Source organism: Cupressus sempervirens, chromosome 3 (assembly GCF_028749045.1).
Source record: "Cupressus sempervirens isolate cs-2001-9-10 chromosome 3, ASM2874904v1, whole genome shotgun sequence".
In the NCBI taxonomy this organism is placed as follows: Eukaryota; Viridiplantae; Streptophyta; class Pinopsida; order Cupressales; family Cupressaceae; genus Cupressus; species Cupressus sempervirens.
In genome coordinates, this window is record NC_143120.1 from 408314528 (window position 1) to 408335182 (window position 20655).

At 36.6% G+C, this 20655-nt stretch overlaps 1 protein-coding gene across 3 annotated transcripts in view; it reads right to left on the reverse strand.

Annotated features, from left to right (window-relative positions):
• LOC149566736 (U3 containing 90S pre-ribosomal complex subunit) overlaps nucleotides 1-20655 on the reverse strand; it is a 209908-nt gene that overhangs the window by 104906 nt on the left and 84347 nt on the right. For all 3 annotated transcript variants that reach the window (XR_016362294.1, XM_089820082.1, XM_089820083.1), the window contains exon 4: nucleotides 16161-16210. Coding sequence is in view for 2 of the 3 variants with exons in the window: in XM_089820082.1 (XP_089676208.1) it covers nucleotides 16161-16210 (50 nt within the window). In the remaining variant the exon portion in view is untranslated. The remainder of the gene's footprint in view (nucleotides 1-16160; nucleotides 16211-20655) is intronic.

Sequence of the window (20655 nt, forward strand, 5' to 3'; positions counted from 1 at the left end):
AATTTTTTTGGCATGCCTTACATTTTCGTACATATGCATGACAATCATTAAAAAGATGGGACCAGTAATAACCTGCTCATAAAATGTTATGCCCTATAGTCCTTGCTGAAAAATGGCTACCGCAGACTCCTTCGTGCATTTCTTTGAGAATGACTTCGGATCAATACGTATCTAAGCAGAAATGTAAAACACCATCTCGGTTCTTCCAATACAAATCACCTTGAATCAATAAATACTTCGTAGCTTGTAGCTTAGTGGTTCTTTTTTGGTTATCATTTAGATTATCATTACATTTCATGTGTCTTAGATAGTAGACTATATCACTATACCAAGGATACCTTTCAATACTAACCTTAGTGTGGTCAAGATTGATTTGATTAACTTGCACAACTTCCAAAGTAGATTCTCCCATAAGTTTAGCTAATCCTTGTCCTCGGACTAATTTTGTAATTTGAATATCTATGTTGAATTCCAGAATTCGATTAATCCAGCTGCACCTTCGTCTAGTAGTCTCAAATTGCCTAAATATGTCTTTGATAGCTGCATTAGGCACATAAGAAACAATTTTTCTCCAACTAAGTAAGGTCTAAAGGATTTGACCGCTTCAACAAGGGCATAGGCTTACTTCCCATTGATATCATAATTAAGTTCAGCAGCCTGTAAGCTTTTACTAAAACAATACAATCGGCTCCTCGTGCCCTTCTTCATTCTTTTGTAACATTACAACAACTATGGTGTGGTCAGAGGCAAATGAGAAGATTCAAAAAGGTTTTTTTAAGTCAAGAGATTTGAGCAGAGGAGCTTCTTTCATAGCTTTCTTTATTTTTTACGAATGCCTCTATAGCTTCGTTATTTCATGCTATCTTAGCTCCTTTCTTGAGCATTCTAGCAATTGGTTTAATGATTTCAGGGAAGTTGGATACGAACCTTCTTACAAAATTAATTTGTCCAAAGAATGATTAGATGCCCTTAATTGTTTTAGGTATTTGAATATTGTCAACGGCGGCTACTCTTTCGAGGTCTATTCTTACCCCTTAGAAACAAAGTGCCCTAAACGTTTCCCTCCCGTGACTTCGAAATGACAATTTTTTGGATTTGGGGGAAATTCCATATTCAAGCACTCTTGTGAATTTTTTTTCTAAGTGTTTGCAATGGTGCTCTTCTTTTCTGGTGTAGGCGATAAGATCATCTTGATAGACTACAATAATAAAATCAATCAATCCATCAAATGCAACATCAAAGCAGAAATCGTTCAAGAGCATCTCCGAAACCGTTCGAAAAATCTCCAAAACTTTCGAGAACATTACCGCAATCATTCAGAACATTACAGATCATGATCTAACCATCAAAGGAACCAAAAATAATCTCGATCATGCCTTTATGATCTCAGAACATATATATATCTCATCGGTTTTAGACTGTGAACGATACAACATGTATGTATGCATACATGTATAACAGCGTGTGCATCATGTTGTTGTACATATATACATACATATGTGCTTACCACAGTAATAGACCAAAGTTGCATGCATTAACAGTGTTCTACCTCTAATTCTCAGTATTAAGATCATCTTCTATGATAGACTCCCTCTGATTCTCAATTGCCTCGTCTTCTTTGTATAAAGATGTTTTGAAGGTGATATGTTCGTCAAACTTAACATCCTTGCTGATTTCAACAGACTTTTGTCCTAGAATATATACTATGTATCCTTTAGTTGTTTGACTATAGCCAATGAATATGCCCTTCTTTCTGGAATGCTGGACCTTTCTCTTTGGGAATATGAATGTAGACCAAACAACCGAAGATTCTTAGATGACTCAGATCTGGTTTGATCCCTGTGAAGGCTTCTTCGGGAGTTACGTTTTCTAATGTTACGTGAGGACTTCTGTTTTGAATGTATATTGTTATACTTGCTGCTTTGGCCTAGAAGGACATAGGGAGAATTTGATCGTGAATCATGGCTTTTGTTGCTTCAATAATAGTTCTATTTTTCCTTTCTGCAACACCATTTTGTTGAGGATTATAAGGTATTCTAGTCTCCCTCTTAATCCCAACAAAAATACAAATTTCTTTGAAGATGTCAGATGTGTACTCACCTCCACTATCTGACCTTAATGTTTTTATTTTCTTTCCAGTGTGATTTTCTACAAGAGCTTTAAATTCTTTGAATTTTTGTAATACTTCATTAGATTCTTTAAATTTAAGAAAGTATATCCATGTTTTCCTAGAGTAAACATCAATGAAAGTCACATAGTACAATAAACCCCCTAGTGAAGGTGTTGACATGGGTAGTGTGAACAAGTTCTAGTACGATTTTAGACTTGTGTTTACTTAAAGGAAAATATCCTTTATTATTCTTTCCTAGGGCACATCCTTTACAAATACTAACATGATCTGATTTGAGATAAGGTATGCCAGTGGTGATTTTCCCTATGGTAGGAAGGGCACTAAAACCAAGGTACCCTAATCTTCTATGCCAAAGTTCATTTGATTTATGAACTTCATGATTTAGAACATGAGTTTTAGACTTAATTTGTATAGGCTTCCATCTCTTGATCCTATACTAATGGCATTTTTAATGTTAGAGTTTTTAGGCCATAGTAACACTTTATCCTCATTGAATGTGACACAAAATCCTTGATCAGCTAGACCTGAAATGGAGATTAGGTTTCTTTTTATCCCTAGTATGAATAGTACTTCTTTTAATTCAATAGTTTCTCCTATTTTTATTTGTAAGGAGCAGGTCCCAATTCCTTTTACTGGATAAGTAGAATTATCTCCAATTGTGACTTCTTCTATGTAGTACTCTCTGAATGTTTCAAACTAATTTTTTAATCCAGTTATATGTCTTGAAGCTTCGCTATCTTTTATCCAAGTATTATTACTTGTATTAATTCACTTGACAATGCTAAATAGAATAAAGGGTTTTCAACTTCATGAGACTCAGCTAGAGTGGCTTGATTTTCCTTCCTTTCTAGACAAAATCTCCGGATGTGACCAAACTTACCACATTGATAGTATTGTACTTTGGATAGATCTTTTTGTTTGTGATTTTGAGAGTTATTTCCTCTTTTGAATTTTCTCTTCTTGCCTTTGTTAGTGTTTGTATGTAGTGCTTGAATCTCTCCTTCCTTATTTGTGTCAATTCCTTTGGATATTAGACGTGACTCTTCTTGAGTGTATCTATTCCTTTAGTTAATCAAATTTAGGAAGAGAAGGTTCGACTTACACATTGAATGAATGATTCCCATGAACCAGTGACAGTTCTGAGTCATCTACATTGTTTCCAATGGTGGCAAGCTGATCCTTTATTTCAGAGATCCTTAAGAAGTAAGTTGTTATTGCCTCTCCTCTGTTTTTTTTTATATTCATGAGTTGCTGCTTTGAGGTTGATATTCTGCTTGCATTGTTAATTTCAAATCTATCTTTTCAAGTTTTGAACACTTCAAGTGTTGTTTTCAATCTTGCTATTGAAGGGAGAATATGATCTCTAACGGAGTCGATTATGATTTTCTTGGTTTTCTTATTTCGTCTGTTCCAAGTGGTTCTTTCAAGTTCTTCTTCAGGCATCTTTAGATCTTTTTCTATGTAGGATTCTAACTCGAGTTCTTCAAGTAATGCAATAATCCGTATTTTCCATGATGAGAAGTTTCCAGCCCATTCTAATCTATCTTCTACTTTGATCCTGTTCACCATTTTATTTTGACAGATATGATAAGATTGTATGTTGATATGATTCCAATAGATAGTCCAAACTTGTCTCTGAATTTGTCCGAAATAATAAGGTTTCGAATTAATTTTCCTCTAACTAGGCTCTGATACCATGTTAAAGGAATATAGATTGATGATAGAGAAAAAAACAGTTCTTTATTCCAATGTATATCTGAAGTTTACTTCCATTTACACTGCAGTCTTAATATCTATATGATAGGAGGTGACTTCCAAAGTGATCGTTTGATGTATGCAGATTACTGATATATGTATTCAAACCAATTACTGTTCAATAATTACTGATATATTGATTCAAACCTATTAATGTTCAACGCTTGCTGTATCATGTAATTGCCGTTTTTATTGATTTCATTACACAGTCGTTTGATGACAATAAATAAAAGGAATGGGGGTCACAATCATGAAGAGTTGTGACAGGAAACACAGCCCTTCATGGTCGTGACTCCCTTTCATGTCGTTTCATAACTGATGGCAAGAAACAAATCAAGTCATAAACCAATCATGACTTAGACTAATGATACAATTGATTCAGCCTATGCATAATACATTTAATATATCCATAAATATATATATATATATATATATATATAATTGTATGTGTAATTATTATTTATCACATATAAATATATATGTATCAATCAATATTAAATTCATAGTAACAATAAATACTTCAATCCGAATTAAGCTATATTCTTAACCGTTTTCACAGTACTAATTGAGTATTAATTATAATAAACCATGAACGCTTATGCAAAAGTATGCCCTTATTAAACCCTAAAAGTTTCAAACACGTGAATTAACTATATAATTGGGGTGGAATCCAATTCGTTAGATCAATTAAGGTGATAGAGAATGAGAGTTTGTAACTCCAATTTCACCAATGCTATGATGCTAAAGAAAGGATACCCTGTGAGTAGAAAGTATAAACATTAACCTTAATTAAGAGAATAAAACTCATTCCTATTTCACCATGAGCTATGAAACCACCCTGATTAGGGTGTGGAATTGACTGCACAAATAGTCCTGCTTGCACTAGTAACTGTTGATGCGAGTTTTGTATCACTTACATAACATATTAGGATTTGAATATTCAATATGGGATATCAAACATGCAACTCCTCTCTTGAAAAGTTATTACTCATGAAGACATAAACAATAGCTCCAATGTTCCTTACACCGTTGGATACTCGCTCAGTTTTATCGATGTGATTCGCTGATAATCATGTAGGCGGCCTTACGTAAATTGTTGAGGATGACTTGGACTTTGATGGGATGAAGGTGAGGGTGGCTCGGTTTGTGAAATGTGCGGAAGCAGATAATGTTGATGGTTGCAATGATGGAGGGTGTGTCTGCCGATGATGATGTTGATGGGAAAGCGATGGTTGTGGAAGGTGAATGGATGAGTTCTATCACTTGATCTACTCTAACTTTCTTCTCTCTAAACTTCAACTACCCAACTACTCACTATTCTACTCCTATTCCTACGAATGGAAGGTTAGCAAATGGACGGGGATTGAACCTAATGAGAGCTGACCAATGGCCTCACTTCCACAGGTGCAACGATTCAAAGGAAAAATGAACTAGTTTACCACACAAAGCTTCCCAACTAGCCGCTAGGATGCTAGTGGTCTAGTAGTGATCCCTATCAAACATTTACCAATGCTACCATACAACTATTCATCTACTTTAACTTCATTTAAACAACTTCAAATGCAACCAACTTTAACAACTTGAAAGAAAATCTAACTAAGTGGAAGTAGAAAACATGCAATAACACCCAATGTTCTTGATCAACATGCCAATCGCAACAATGAAAAAGAAAGCAATTTTGGTATTATTTTCGCAACAATTTCTCGGACACTTTACAAATGAGAGCAAATGGCCTTTTATAGGGGCCAGAAATACAACGAATGGTGGAGATCAAAACAAGATCAACGATCTAGATTGGATCCTCAAAACCCTAATTAGGGTTGCCACCCCATCGGCCAATGAGAAGACACCACCTCATCAATGGACCAATGAAAAAAGTGTAAAAAGTGGCAACCAATGAGAAGGCACCAAAATGGTGGCCAATCAGAAATAGACACGTGTCCTATTCTAGAAGAAAGGGAAATTTGCCTCTTGGGCTTACATCAAATGATCTTCTAATATAACTCTTCCTTTTTCTTTCGTCTTCTTAGCTAAGGAAATGAACTTAGCTAGCCTTTCGTTAACTTCTTCCATAGGAGGACAAGGTGTGTGCTTCGCCTTGAGTTCCGCTGATTTCGCCACGTTGTTCGCTACTTGTAGTATCCTTTCATGATCCTTCTCATATTCCTTCGCAAATCCAATAAAAGCACTTAGAGAGGACAGGGTGCCCAAATGCTTCTTCTTTATAGCAACCTTTCCCAACTTATCCAATCTCAATCCGAAATCTGTTTCATTGCCATCCTCTTCCCTGATATCCTCAAAATCAAGTGCCACCCCAACGTCGCTCATCACGGTTGAAATAGAAGTGTTGACGCTTGGACTGTGTCGTGCAATCTCGTTATGTATCTCTTCAAGTGTTCTAAATCTGGTAGTCAATGCAACAAACCAAGATTCAACTATACTCAATCCTCTCTCATCAACCAACCTGGCCCTTTGCAAATGTGCCTCTGGTAGCCCAATGAACGCTTGTAGCCTAGGAATAGCCAAATCTCTGATGGGAAAGAAACCTTTCCACTCTTCTTCGAATAATCTGAACTTGTCTCTAACGCTTACTAATGACTGGAATGTCGAGACGAAGGCAAGAAATTTCGCCCATCTTGGATTGTATCATGGATCCAATCCCTGACTTCGTGTAGTTGAGCTGATATCTCTCCTGAATTGCTCCCGCTGTCTTGAGGAAGGGCTACCTGGTGCAACTGTTGGATGGGCTGGCTATCTCTCCAATATTTGTTCTGGGCTTCCAACTTTACTATCCTTTCATTTGCCTTCCTTAACCTCTCTCTGATCGATGCCATACCTTCCTGGACCTCCTCACACTTCATATCATCTGTATTCCTTCTCAAGTTATGTTCCACTATTTCATATTCTTGGGCCACAATCTCATTCACTGCCTTGTTGACTGTTGGAATAGCAATCTGAACCTTTCGGTGATCATCATTGTCGCTCCTGTTTACCCTTGCCACCGTTCTTTCCATTTGTTTTTGGTTCTCGCTATCACCCTTTTCTATTAACCCTTGTATGTCCTCAGCTGTATGGGCCGCTACTACCTCGCCTCTTGGCATAAGCATTTGTCTTAACCATAGTGGTGTAGTGCATCTCCCCAACTCTGGATTTGGTTCGACTAACAAAGCATCATCAACGGCCTCGGGTTCCTGACTTATTGCCTCGATGTCGATTGGTCCATCTTCTTCTCTACTAGTTTCTTCCATATCATTTCCTTGCTGGTTCTCCAAGAGAGGGGAGTATTCGGTGCTTTCACTATAGCCACTTGATTCCGAATCAGAGCTCACCTCCACCACGACCCCTTATCATTTGAATTGACCTCTTGGCCCCTAGTCTCAACTGTACTCTCTCTTGATGGTGCTGCATGCTGTCTCTTGGCTGGAGGCTCTAGATGTTCTATGCCCTTCTCTACCTCCACAAATTTCTTCTTGCCATTTCTAATTATTTCTTGTTGCCGGCCATTTCCTTCATTCTTGTGCCCAACTAATTCTATTTGTCTTTCTTTTGGCTTCATCATCTCATAGGTAAGGGGAATCCTTTGTCTTTGTAGCTTCCTTAGTCCTTCATTATACCATGACTCGGTATGTAAATCCACTACCCTCGTAAGTGCTTCCAAGGAAGGATCCTGATGGTCATCCCAATCCACTAGATTCAATTTTGTTCCTTCTACTGTATCATAGTCTTCTCTCAATACATTTCCATCATCCTCCAGTTGATCCGCAACATCGAAGCCTCTCCACCTAATAGCCCTCATCATGTTCACCGTCAACCTTGAGAAAGCTAGCTTTCTCACATGAAAGTCATCTTTGGCGTTGGCCCAAAAGTCTTCTATGGTGGGAACATGCTTGAATTCATTTCCATGAGATGCCTTGATAAGACCATTAGGGTCAAACCCTTGCCTTGCTCTGTACCATCCTAGATGATACCAATCCAATTCCTTTTTTGCGGCTTCAAAGGAGGCCCGATTTGGGCAACTATCATTGCCAATTATGATTGAGAATGAAATGCCTGTTTTTTCTTCGTCTCTCAATATTCTATCATAGTGCTCAAGTTGTCTAGCCAATTCTAACAAAACTACATTGTTGGCTGGGTACCTTGGAAGCTTCTTGGGACAAACTGTACTTCCTGCCACTCTAATGTATGTAAACTGCGGAAATTGGATGAACCAACTCTCAAACTTCTTAATTCTTGTCTTTGCTTCCGATGAAAGTCTCTTAGCCGGTGTCCCTTGTAATACCCTTACTGTCTTCATGGTGAAGGCATCGCAAAATATCTTGTAATCTTTGTTATTGTGCAAATGGAGCTGCGGATAGCATTCATGTACCAAATATTGCCCCGGTCCGCTACCAACTTCTCCTAAGGCCTTAAGTCCCGGACTTTTATACAATCTAGCAATTAGGTAGAACAGATAGGAGCTCATGTAGAATTGCCTTTGGTTTTGCACGGTTCTGAGTTGCAATTCTAAGTTCTCACTTATGATCTTGGCCCAATCAAACCTTCTTTTCCCTTTCTCAATCTCATCAATGAAGAGGTACATCCAATTTTCAAATCTTGTCCCTTGAGCTAGGCCCATGATCCGACTGAGCAGAACAACGAGATCACCATATTCTGGTTTGAAAGCTGCCACTGTAAGCCTCGATGATCTGTTAACTCCTTTTCTTCCCTCGCGTATCCAATTCTGCTTTAAATGCATGTAATAGGCCTTTTGGTTATCTTGAAATGATTTAGTTGCTTGATCCATCATTACAATTGTCATGCCCTTGTACTGGGGAATGTTAAATGTTTCTTCAATTGCTTATTCGCCAATGCTGGCCAACACTCTCTTCCCTTCATCAAAAATGATGGAATTACTGTTTAGATCAAATCTAGATGCACATTCCATAATCAATTCTGGACAAGGTAATGTTGGAGGAAAGGCTGCTGCGTGTACAATTCCACTCTTGTAAATCTTTTTTACCAAGGGGGATTCTCCTTCCTTCAGTCTGTCCCTCATCCGTATCATGTCCACTGTACAGATATTGGTGTCAGTTATTCTCTTCATTTTCGAGAAGAATGAAGTTTTGGGCATCATATCCTCTTTGTCTTTCTTAGTGTTCGCCCTCTTGGGATTCTTACTTGCACCATCATCCTCCATGCTCGTCGCCCTATTACGAGATGGTAGAGTGGTGGACCAAAAGGCAAGAAGAACCAAGTGGAGCAATCCTTAGACTAGAACGAAAGATGGATGTCAGCTTAAGCGCTCCTTGCAACTCTAGATGATGAAAATTCACCTTAACCGATAAACTTACAGTGACTTTTCGGAACCTAGGATATGACTTTCAAGAAGTTCAAATCCCTTTGCAAATTAGAAATTTACACTCCTAAAACTATCCAACACTTGCCTTCTATGCAAAAATCAAACTTTCATATTTATCTCTTCTCCCAACAAAATTGCCAAAATTTGATATAAAAAATGCAGTACTAAATAGGAAAAAAAAAATCAGACCTTCACCATGAAGTGCCCAAAAATCAGAATCAGGCCTGCCTCAATAAAATGCCAAGAATGGAAAATTTTGCCTTTGTCTCAAATTCGCCCAAGCATGAAGTCTGAAATCTGCCCAAAATGCTAACTAGGGCACAAATCGCAGCCCACAAATGGAGGTGAAAACCACCAAAATATGCAAGAATCTGCCCACAAGAAAAATCGCCAAGGTCTGAAAATGGAGAAATGCAAGCAAAAATTGCCCAAGCATGCAAAAAACTGCCTTCCACTAAATTCGCCCCCACAAAATTCGCCCAAGTCTGGAAAAAAATTTGCTCCTCCACAAAAGTCGCCCACATGGAGAGGAAGAAAAGTGATTTGTGAAAATGAAATGGGGAGGAGACTCCCTTTATAGCCAATTTTCTTCTCCTCAAAGCTAGCCAACCTGGTCTATGAGAAGACAAAAAACAAAAATTAAATTCAAGTTAAGGCCCACAATTAAATACTTAGCTCAAAAAAATTAATTTTGCCAAAAGAAAATTGCACTTTTAAATTTACCAATTAGCTCCAATTGCAAAACGAAATTAAATGGCCTTGAGGGTGTTAAATATTTCCATTTAATGAGGGTTTAGTAATTAATACGTCATTAAATTTGGATTTTGGCTAACCAAAAGCCATTTTTTCAATATTAAATTACTAAATTCATTAAAAACTAAAAAAATTTCAAGGCAATTAATCCAATTAAAGCCAATTTTTTGCAATTTTCTACCAAATCGATTTTGCCAAGCTAAAAATTAAAAAAATAAAATTTCATTTAGAACCAAAAATCGATTTTTTGCACTTTTCCTCAACAAAATTAAAAAAATTTCACCAAAGAAAAATTTGAGATTTTCCAAAAACTTAAGTCTAATTAAAATTTCTCTTTTGAGAATTATCCAAATTTACAGAGTTAAAACCAAATTTTCAAAAGAAAACGTCTAAGTACAAAATTCACAACTTTATCCTGCCAAGTTGAATTTAACTTAGAAAATTATTCGGCCTAAGGATAAAATTGATAGCTCTAGAAAATCAAGTTGAAACAAGGTGAAAATAAGCTAAGCCTCCCAAATTTGTTCTGAAGGTGCCAAGGCATGAAATTTTCAAAACTCAAAAAAAAAAATTGGGCAATCCAAAAATTTGCCGAGGTGATTAAAAGAAAAAGGGGGTCCCCAAGATTTGGGGCAATGTGTGAAAACCTCACAACAGTAACATCTTGGCCAAGGTACACTATATGTTAGTGGTAGTCAACTCATTGGTACCAAATACATAAAGAGGCCATGCTAGTTAGGAGTGCCTATAGTGTGTGACTGGCTTATTGAGTAGAGTCAACCACTAAAAGTTAGGTGACCTTACCTCATGATCATGTATACACCCCTGCAAAGGGTTGGGCCCACTTTGAGTAGGAAGTAAGCAAGGGGGATTAGTAGATCTGTGGATGGGTGGTAAAAATGCCCTACTGATATTTTTTGTCCCAGGATGCAAGGGAGCTAAAGGCGGACAAAATGGAAAACTCAAGTATTTAGATGCAGTAAGATACCCTAATCCTATCCCGTAATTTAGTTATATTCATTTAATTTCATGCATCATAGTTTGGTTTCATTATTGTACCTCATCTCTGTTTCTTCATATAGTTTACAACACTTAATTTAATTCTTCATAAAGTTTCTTAAAATAAATGAACAATTGTTATTCAAATGTTAAGACTGTTACGATAAAATTCTTTTCATTTAATCCCTATTTCATGTATATAGTTGCTTTACTTGTTATATGGATCTATATGTTACATCTCACATATCATGCATATTTAAATCTTAAACATGCTATGCTCGAGTCATGGTTGTGGGGGTTTACCGCACAAAGACAACCCTTATTGTTGGCAAATATGACACTCCTTCTGGTGACTAATGCAAGGGGCATGTCTTTACAACGTTCATTACAACATAGAAAAGACATGACTCCCATTAAAGAGAGGGCATGGGAGATTATTTTCTAGTCCTCAAATACTCCGATCAAGGGAAACATTTATTTCACAATATCGGCATATAATCACTTAGTAGCACTTTTGTATTTAGCAATGAAGCTCAGAGGTCAATCTTGTCCTTAACTAAGGAATGATGATCTGATCAAGAATATCAACTGCTTGATTAGATCAATCAGGGATGATTATATTACCTCCAGCACTGCAATTAATAATAAAATAAAGGATAATCAAATTAAACCAGTGGTAATACGAAGATAGCACGCAAAGATAGAGCACCTCCAAAAAGTCAATAACTGGTATCATATAAAAGAAAGAGATATAATAGTAGATATAATATATATACATATATATATATATATGGTGTAGTCATTAATGTAGCAATATGCAATACTTAGTATGGAGGTGATTACTGTTAAGGCGACGATGTCTTTTAGAATACTAACAAAATTTGTATTGTTAGTATGCAGCAATTTTCATGGGCAAATAAGAATGAAATATACATTAATGATGGGAAGGAGCGATGAGCATCGTATGTTGATCGGTATTTAAGAGAAGTAATAAGGAAATGGTGCAGTAACATACCTTCAAGGCATCGAAGTATTAAGAGACTTGCCACCTTAAATTAGGACACACTAAATTAATTGGTTGTTAAGCGCTATACCAGAGGCTACAATGACTTAATCATATTGAAGAGATGTGATCTAATGTGGAGAGACTCAGTTAGGAAAAGTCATGTCTTTTAGACATCAAAAGATGCAACCAATTAAATTATAAGATATATAATATGGATCAAATCACAAGCAAATACTATTTGGGTTGCTGATGGGAGTTTGAAATCATACCAAGGTACTAAACCTGAGCACAATAAGTAACCAAATAATCTGGGAGTACTATCAAAGATATTAGTAAATCAACACTAGATTCATACCAATCAGCACCTTTCAACTAAAGTCATTTTTGTTTCAACTCATTTCATACCTTGTATAGTTGCTTCAGGATTTGGTTACTAAGTCATTGATATTGAAAAGGGTGTTGTTAACAACTTTACATTTAATAAACATATAAAGATGTTGATATCTATCTATATATATATATATATATATATATATATATTATTCAACATAAGGAATATTCTAAATTGATGGACATTCTGACAAAGCATCAAGAAGCCCACTTTGCTTTAAAACATCATTCATTGAAGAATATTGGTACTATATAGTTGTGGTAGGCTAGAGATTTAGTATAAGTCATGCAGAAAAAGAAGTCTCTTGCAATTGAAATACAAGGAAAGGCCCCAAATCCCATAGGAGCAGGTTGGGGACATTACACTTGCGTGTATCTTGACCTTGGGGAGTCCAGTAGTTCCAATGATGAGGAGTTTGCCGACCTCCCTTCACTACATTTTGTCATCCTGACATTTTGATTTTGTACTAATTTTGATATCATGCTACTAATTGTAATCATCTTTACCATTAGATACTTTTAATATCATACAATAGAAATATTCCTTTTGTTGATTCGACAATTTAAAATTTCATTTTGTATTGAGTATCCTAATTTCTAATGTGTAATTCAATACTGAAAACTTTAATGTCCATTGTTCAATGTTCAAGTATTGACTATTTAGTAACTGGCATTTGCAATTTTTATTTTACTTCTTAAAGTCCTATAAATCTTTTCATAACTAGCACTTTGGGTACCATATGTACGGTATATAGCATAGTTCTTAACATCTCAGATATATCTGTGATAAGTCTACTTATCACGATATTTTTTGGTCCCAATAAGTAACGTCAACTTATCTCGGATAAGTCATTGCAAAGAATTTTCAAAATATCACAGAGAACTTGGTAAAACATCGGTGATATTTTGTCTGATCAGCTTGACAAGGGAAAAACACATTTTTTGATTGGAAAAACAGATTTGGAGAGGAGAGATAAGGCAAAGAGGAGAAAGAAGGTTCCATCAAGATTGACAAAAGAGATTTTTGATTGGAGAAACAAATTTTAAGTTCCCGATATTTTCCCGAGAAGTTTTCGACTTATCACCGATATTTTCCGATATCTTTTTTTTGCCCTCAGCAATAAGTTGTTGATAACGATATCTTGAGCATTGGTGCATAGTGCACACGCACGCGCACACACACCGCGCGACAATGTCTAAGTAACAAACTTAAACGTATATCTTACCAAAGGGACACAGTTATTTTTTTTCAAACTTCTTTCATATGTTCTTATGTTTAAGTTTACTAGGCAGCCCCTACTCCCCGGCACCGTCCCTGCCCCAGCCATCCCCAAACTGAGGCCCTTTGTTCAACCATCCTAGAAGGTGGTGTAACCATGATAAAGACCAAAGGTAAAGACCTAGTCGATAGTGCAATAGTTTGCTAAATCACAGAAACGGCTTCCAAACATGTTGTTAGAGAACATGGTGTAAAGACCCAGACTGATTTCTACCAAGAGTTTGCAGTTTTATTTCCAAGATATTTGAACAAACAGTTGGCATTCAACCTGAAATCCTTTCATCAATGGAAAACTGTATGTCTAAGCAGTTATATGAAAAGAAGAATGGTATGTATTTCATAAATATATCAGTTCAAATGCTAAGTTCACTTCTCCGAAAAGAGTGCAAATGTAATTCTAGCTTCATTCAGTACAAATAAGAAACCTATAGCAGAAAAAAGCCTAACAGAATGCTGACCTCTTATTTAATATCTCTGTGAACTAAGACAGAAAAATATAGTAACTGAGATAACAGCTCAAACTAGTATTGTTTCTATCTTTCTACTGACGTTCCTTAACATCAGCTGTCTCTGCTTGTTCCAGTGTGGTAGAGATATATTCATACTTTTAGTGTTGGGAGGCACTAAGTATTCATATTATAGCAGAAAGGATATCTCTTTAATTCCTCCTTCAAGCCGACAACTTCTAAAAAAACCACAATACCCTCCTAGCCAAACTGGAAGTGTTTATTGTCAAGGCTTATGCCCAAATTATTGATGCCTCTGCTTAATAGTGATGTTCATGGAGACTTTGACTGAGGCGCCACAGAATACAGGAAAAAACACAGAATGTTTCAGATGAATCAAGTGCTCAGGAAGTAGATGAACCAGCATGTGAATAATATCAATATGCGGCAGTCATAATATCACCCGCTAAAACATTAGAGAGATAGGTGCTGCACTTCACAATATTCATGCAAGTCTTTAATATCTTTACCAATCCTTGTTGCCTCCAAAAGCCCAATAAAATTATAACTTCAAAAACATCAACTCAACAAGGAAAATAAACTCCACCTCCACCATTAATGATCATACCAATGAACTCAAATGCCAAAGTATAGGAAAATATAACCAGACAAGAATTGGGCCGGCCCAAGGTGATAAGCCAAACTTCAGACCGTGAATAATAGTATATTCCGTATATTTAACCGTCCATTTCCAGATTATAATTATATGATAAAATATCTTTACTTTCATTTTTAAATCAAATATCAAATTTGTACCCAAAGTAGACTTCAGTAATTTGCCTGGATGTAGACTCCATCAAAATCCACCTCTTTGGAAGAACTAGGTTTCCATCCAGCCCTTATGTCAAATTCCTGAAGGTTTTGATCTCCAAAATTCATAAATTGTTTATCAAATACAAAGCATTCCTTATTTCCTCCATAAGCCTCCTTATAATGAATTCCAAGAAGAATCTAGAACATTAGGCTGACTTAGCTGACCTAAAAATTAATAATATTTCTTGGAGAAATTTTGTTAATAGTGATATTTAATAATATACTATTATTTAATTAAATTAATTAAAATTAAGTCATTAGTTAAATATTTTATTTGATTTTTACAGCTTAGTAAAAATTAATTTAATTAATGTCACCTTAAATATTGGGGACATAGCACATGGTCTCAGTGATGTTGGCAGAGAAGATGCTGATGAGAGAGCGAAAGCTGTGCCACTTGTCAGTGTCTTTAACTAGACAACATACTTGGGCAGTAATTAAAAAAATTGCTGGGAATATTTCTTTGGTTTTATAGATCGCTCCCATTAAAACTTTGTGAACATGAACAGTCAATGACGTAGATCTTTTTTGTGTCTCTTTATCCCCTGGGCCTTTTGTGGTGATGCCTGTGGTGGATTCTTTCTAGCATTAGCTCTTCTCTTTGTGTTGAACTTTTGGTGAATTAGTCTTTTAACTGTTGAATTGGCCTAGTGGGTCATCATATATTGCAAACTGGTCTTTAGTAAAGTATTTCCATTTTTTCTTGTCTTTTTTTCTACAAGAAAAGCATCAAAGCTTAGTTACAAGACTCGGGCTTGGCACTCAAACTCAAAATATTGATAAACCAATGAAATAGAAATATTTTATAAGAATTTGAGTCTTTTACTATGCAACCCTCATTTAACCAACTTTAAAGACATAATAAAAGAACCAAATAGAAGCTACATTGAATCAGTACAAAAGAAGATTTGAGCTTCGGGAAACAACATTTTTCGATATACACTCTTGCAAGTGTTTAGGAAAAAAGCTCATGGACTATAAAATCCATGGCATTAAAACAAAAAACAGAAGTATCTTTGAATGGCAGACTAAAGTTTTAAAGGTGCCTTTTAGTGTCTTAGCCTTTTGGCTTTAGTTTTTAAATTTTTTTCCTGTTTCCTGCTCATTTTTCCTAGCTGAATCTTACTATCAAGTCTGCTCATAACCCAAACTCCAATAAAATTGCATCAGAGTTATGATTATCATAGTACCTGCTTGGTGTGCCACCAGCAATATTTACTCTCCCCTTCAACATGGAAACCTGGATATATTTTAGAAGATTGATATCAATTAATAACTACAAGCAATAATATAAGAAATTTAGAGGAATTGACAATCAATTGCAACATCTTGTAAAAGTTCAACCCACAGATAAAACTAAGTAGATCAGATATTTATATCTGATCCAAAACACAATTTGCAAAAGGAAATGTTATCACCGATAAAAGGAAACACACATGCATATGCATGTGTTCGAACTTTGTAAATACACTCAAAGACTTAGGTCGACATTTAAACAAGAAATGCAAAAACCTTCCGAACAAATAAATTTTAACACAATTTAGATTATGAAAATGAAAGCACAAATTTTACTTCTTTACAATGACTGATACATACACAGATCTATCCATTCAGAATGGAAGGCAAACAAGCCTTTTCAACAAGGTAATATCAAAGAACTTCTAAGTATTCAAACAAGGAAATGAACTACCTCACTCTATGATTTGAGACTGTGAATATCAAATGAGCCATATAGAACAATCAATGAAAATGTTCTCAGTGGCCAAGCAAACTGTCAAAACTGCATAAAGATCAATGGTATGTAATAACCCCAGCTGGGTATAACTTCAATAAGCACCAATTTCCTTCCCAATTCAGTGGTTTGACATTTCCTCAAACACTTTGACAACAAACAACCCTCACTGTCCTGTAGTTTCTTATGGGATCTTAAAATGATTCTTCTAGTTTGAATTTTGGATATATGTTGGAAAGAAATGACAGTACTAAATATTCATCAAACCAAGCCAATTCTAAAAATGAGAATCAAATTTGTAATGCTGAATGTACCAATGAAACTCATAAAATTGAAATGAAAATAACTGATATCAGGAACAGCTAGCAATTTTATTACGTACAACTAATCATTCCAGCGTGCCAGTAATTATACTTTACAATTAAAAGAACCTGTGATTTGCCATTTTCCAATGCCTTCTTCATCCAATATGAATCGCAGGCCTGTAGCAGAATTTGCAAAGAGCAAAGCCTGTTCAATTCCTCCAACCGCAGGCCAGTCGGCTAATTATTGCAATATTGAAATGATGCCAATGATGGCATTCAACGGCAAGCCCCAAGGAAGGCACGACAGACCAGCCTACACACAGCCCAAACTCCTTCCAATATCCAGTCACAGTCAACACCCAAAGACAGTAGATTCAGACGCACAAAATCAAATCCCAGTCCTTGCAATTTCAGTATGCAAGTGCTTATTTGCAGATGATATTGACACTACAGCAAGGACAATATCGCCCAGGTTTGGCAATTAGAGGAATTGCCAACAGCAGGTGAGTAATCACCCAAAGTGGCATCCCAGACTCACAATCACAGCACCCCCTAAATGCAGATTCGAACCATACAATGCCAGCACTCAAATAAGGATGTTGACTCCCACAGCTACAAAGAGTATCGAGCTCCAAATTAGCACAAGTTTGTGATATCAAGAAAGGAGAATTCCAACTCCAGAAAATAGGATTTTCCCTACACCAATTTCCAGATTGAAATGACACCCAAAAGCACAATTCTAAACCTACAAACTCCAACACTAAATCTCAGGTAGATTAACACTAATTGCAGAATAAGATCACACCCCAATCTCAGATAGAACTCACTCAATATTTGGAAAAGCAAAACGCCAATAAGCAGGCACAGTTGGCACCCAAAATCAGACACCCATACCTAAAGTTAATTCCAACAACAATGCCTTCCAAAGCCATAGGAAATAATTGAAGAACTGGAACAATTCTCATAATTAATTCACAATACCTAATCTGTGAATTACAATGCACTTCTCAGCTATAAACCGTTATCCTTCAGCAAGGGCACAGAAATCATCAACCTCAGAAAATCTCACAAATCTCACCAAATCAACAAAAGCAAATTAGATAATCGAATGTTTTTCCTTCTCAATGAGCTCATATTTTTTATCCCTCAAAAGCACTTATTTCCCAAACAGAACTCCACTTAAGAAGCTTCCCCAACATAACATCACTTTATAACATTTAATACTAATAAAGTCCATTAAGACACTATAAACTTAATAATTATGAGCCTACGCAATAAATAGCTTCATCCAATGCAGTGATGACTGACAGCCCATGCCCACCAACTGCACCGCCAAATATGGCAACCACCCAAATTAGACTTACTAAAAATATAAGTCCACAACTGGGACCCTCAAATCACCCTATCAGCTCACGAAGGTCAATATAATGAACTGACTAATACAACTGCAGAAGTTTGCCAAAAATGGGGACATTATATGGTAGTAGCAATGATGAAGCCACTAAAATATCATATTAGATAAATCAAAACACAATTACCAATAAGTGTTCCCATGCAGAACTTTTTGTTCAAGAAACTGTGATGATCCCAAAGAAATCTTGAAGACAACTAATGGTATTTTCTATTGTATTCTAAATATATGATGATACTAGAATCAATTCTCCAAAGATACAATCAAATATGTGGCAATCAAAGAAAAAATCAAACAATTGCTTAACCGATACTTTTATTAAAGACATGAAGTAGCATTCACGCTATTGTATTAATTGAAAGAAAGCATTTATGGGTCAATTGCTCATAAGATAAGATAAGATAATAATATTAATGTAACAAAAAATCACAAAGGTTTATGGAACTGAGCATACAAACAGAAGAGCCGACAGCAGCAGGATCACCAAATGCTAGCAAAAAATAAACAAAACAAAACCAAATACAAAACCAAAAAACACAAGGTAAGGACTAAGAATCCTTCCTTGGTACAAAGTAGTCAGTCACAGAAGGATATAACCATGGACGACACAAAGTGATAAATCGCCGCTAAGATCTATTGGAGGAGTGTCGCTGCCTGGAAAGACTAGTACAATGTCTAACCGATCTGGAAGGAGTGATGTTGGAAGGCCTTTTCACACCCTGTGACTAAGATAAGGGGGAGAAAAAGGTGGTGATGAGCTGGTCTGAGGTGTGGTCCTGAGATGTGGCTGAGTGAAGGGTATGCTCACAAAGCTGGGTAGCCTCCCGAAGATAAAGCGCAAGAGACAGCTGATCAACATAGCTGAAGAACTCAGAAAGAGAGAAACAATCTCTAAAAAGACAGCAAAATCTCCCTCTGATCTCATAATAGATAGGGCAACGAAATAAGAAATGGGTCTTAGTCTTAACCTCCACCTAAGTACATAATTGACAAACCCGATCCTCTTTGTCCAAATGGTGATCAGTCCAGACTCGAAGATGATGAGAACCAACTCTAAAGGAGCCCAACGAGAATCGAAGGGCGTGACACCAACATAGATAGTAATAAGCAGGACGCACAATAATACCATTCTAAATCTCAAGAAAATGCTCTGTATAAAATGTCATCTTAGGGTGTAATCCACCAGGAGGATTACACCAAGTAGTGATAATATACTGCTTGTAGATATCCTGTCTAACATACTCATTCAACTCCTAATGAGAGGGGAGGAGATGAGCAGGAGCATCCAACGAGAACTGGTATGGAGGGAGACGATCAATGTCAATCCCGATCAAACCCAACAAAGAGGTGGCCAGGGCATACCAACAGCAAGATCCAGTGCTAGTGTCGGATCTCATAATCTGAACAAAAGAAATATATGCCAGATGAGAGTATCTATGATGGTCAACATCAGAATTCATGAAACCACGAAACCGGTGGAGAAACCATATCAAGTCAAAAATGGTCGCAAGTCTATAAGGATGAGCTCCAAACTTGACTAGAACAATGCTATGGGGGTGAGTTTGTGACATCTAATGATGCACCGTAAAAACGACATCTGAACACTCTCAATAAAGGCCCAATCCAAAGCAAGAAGAGAAGGCCCCCAAGCCATAAAGAATGGTCGGTCTAATTAAGGACTCCAAGAGGGACAGCTTGGACGAAATGTCTTGAAAATGATGTCTGAAACACTGTCTCTCGATCATGGCCAGAGAACCCATGCTCTTACTAATTCTGGATTGAAGAGCAAGTCTCAAACTGAAGCGGGGTCCTGAAAACTTAACTCCGAGATACATGTATGAAGAAGTGATCTCAACCTCCTGCCACTGGAAAAAGAAATGAAGATGAGAGGTCTTTATGCAATTAAAGATCATAACACGAGTCTTAGCCAAATTGGCCACAAGCTAACGCCGATCACAAAAGGAGGCTAGACCACTAAGGAATCTTTGTAAGCTATCAGGAGAAGAGGCTAGGAGAACAACATCATCAGCAAAAAGGAGAATGGAGATCAAAACCTAATCCAAATAACACCCATCACCAGGCTGCGAGGAGTTCACAAGAAAATTCTCAAGCTCGTCAATATACAATCCAAACAGAGTAGGAGAAAGAGGACAGCCCTACTTCACCCCAATGGTGCTCTGAATCGGATCTGAAAAACCCTCTGGAGTCCTAAGCCTACCAGTCACCTTCTCATACAG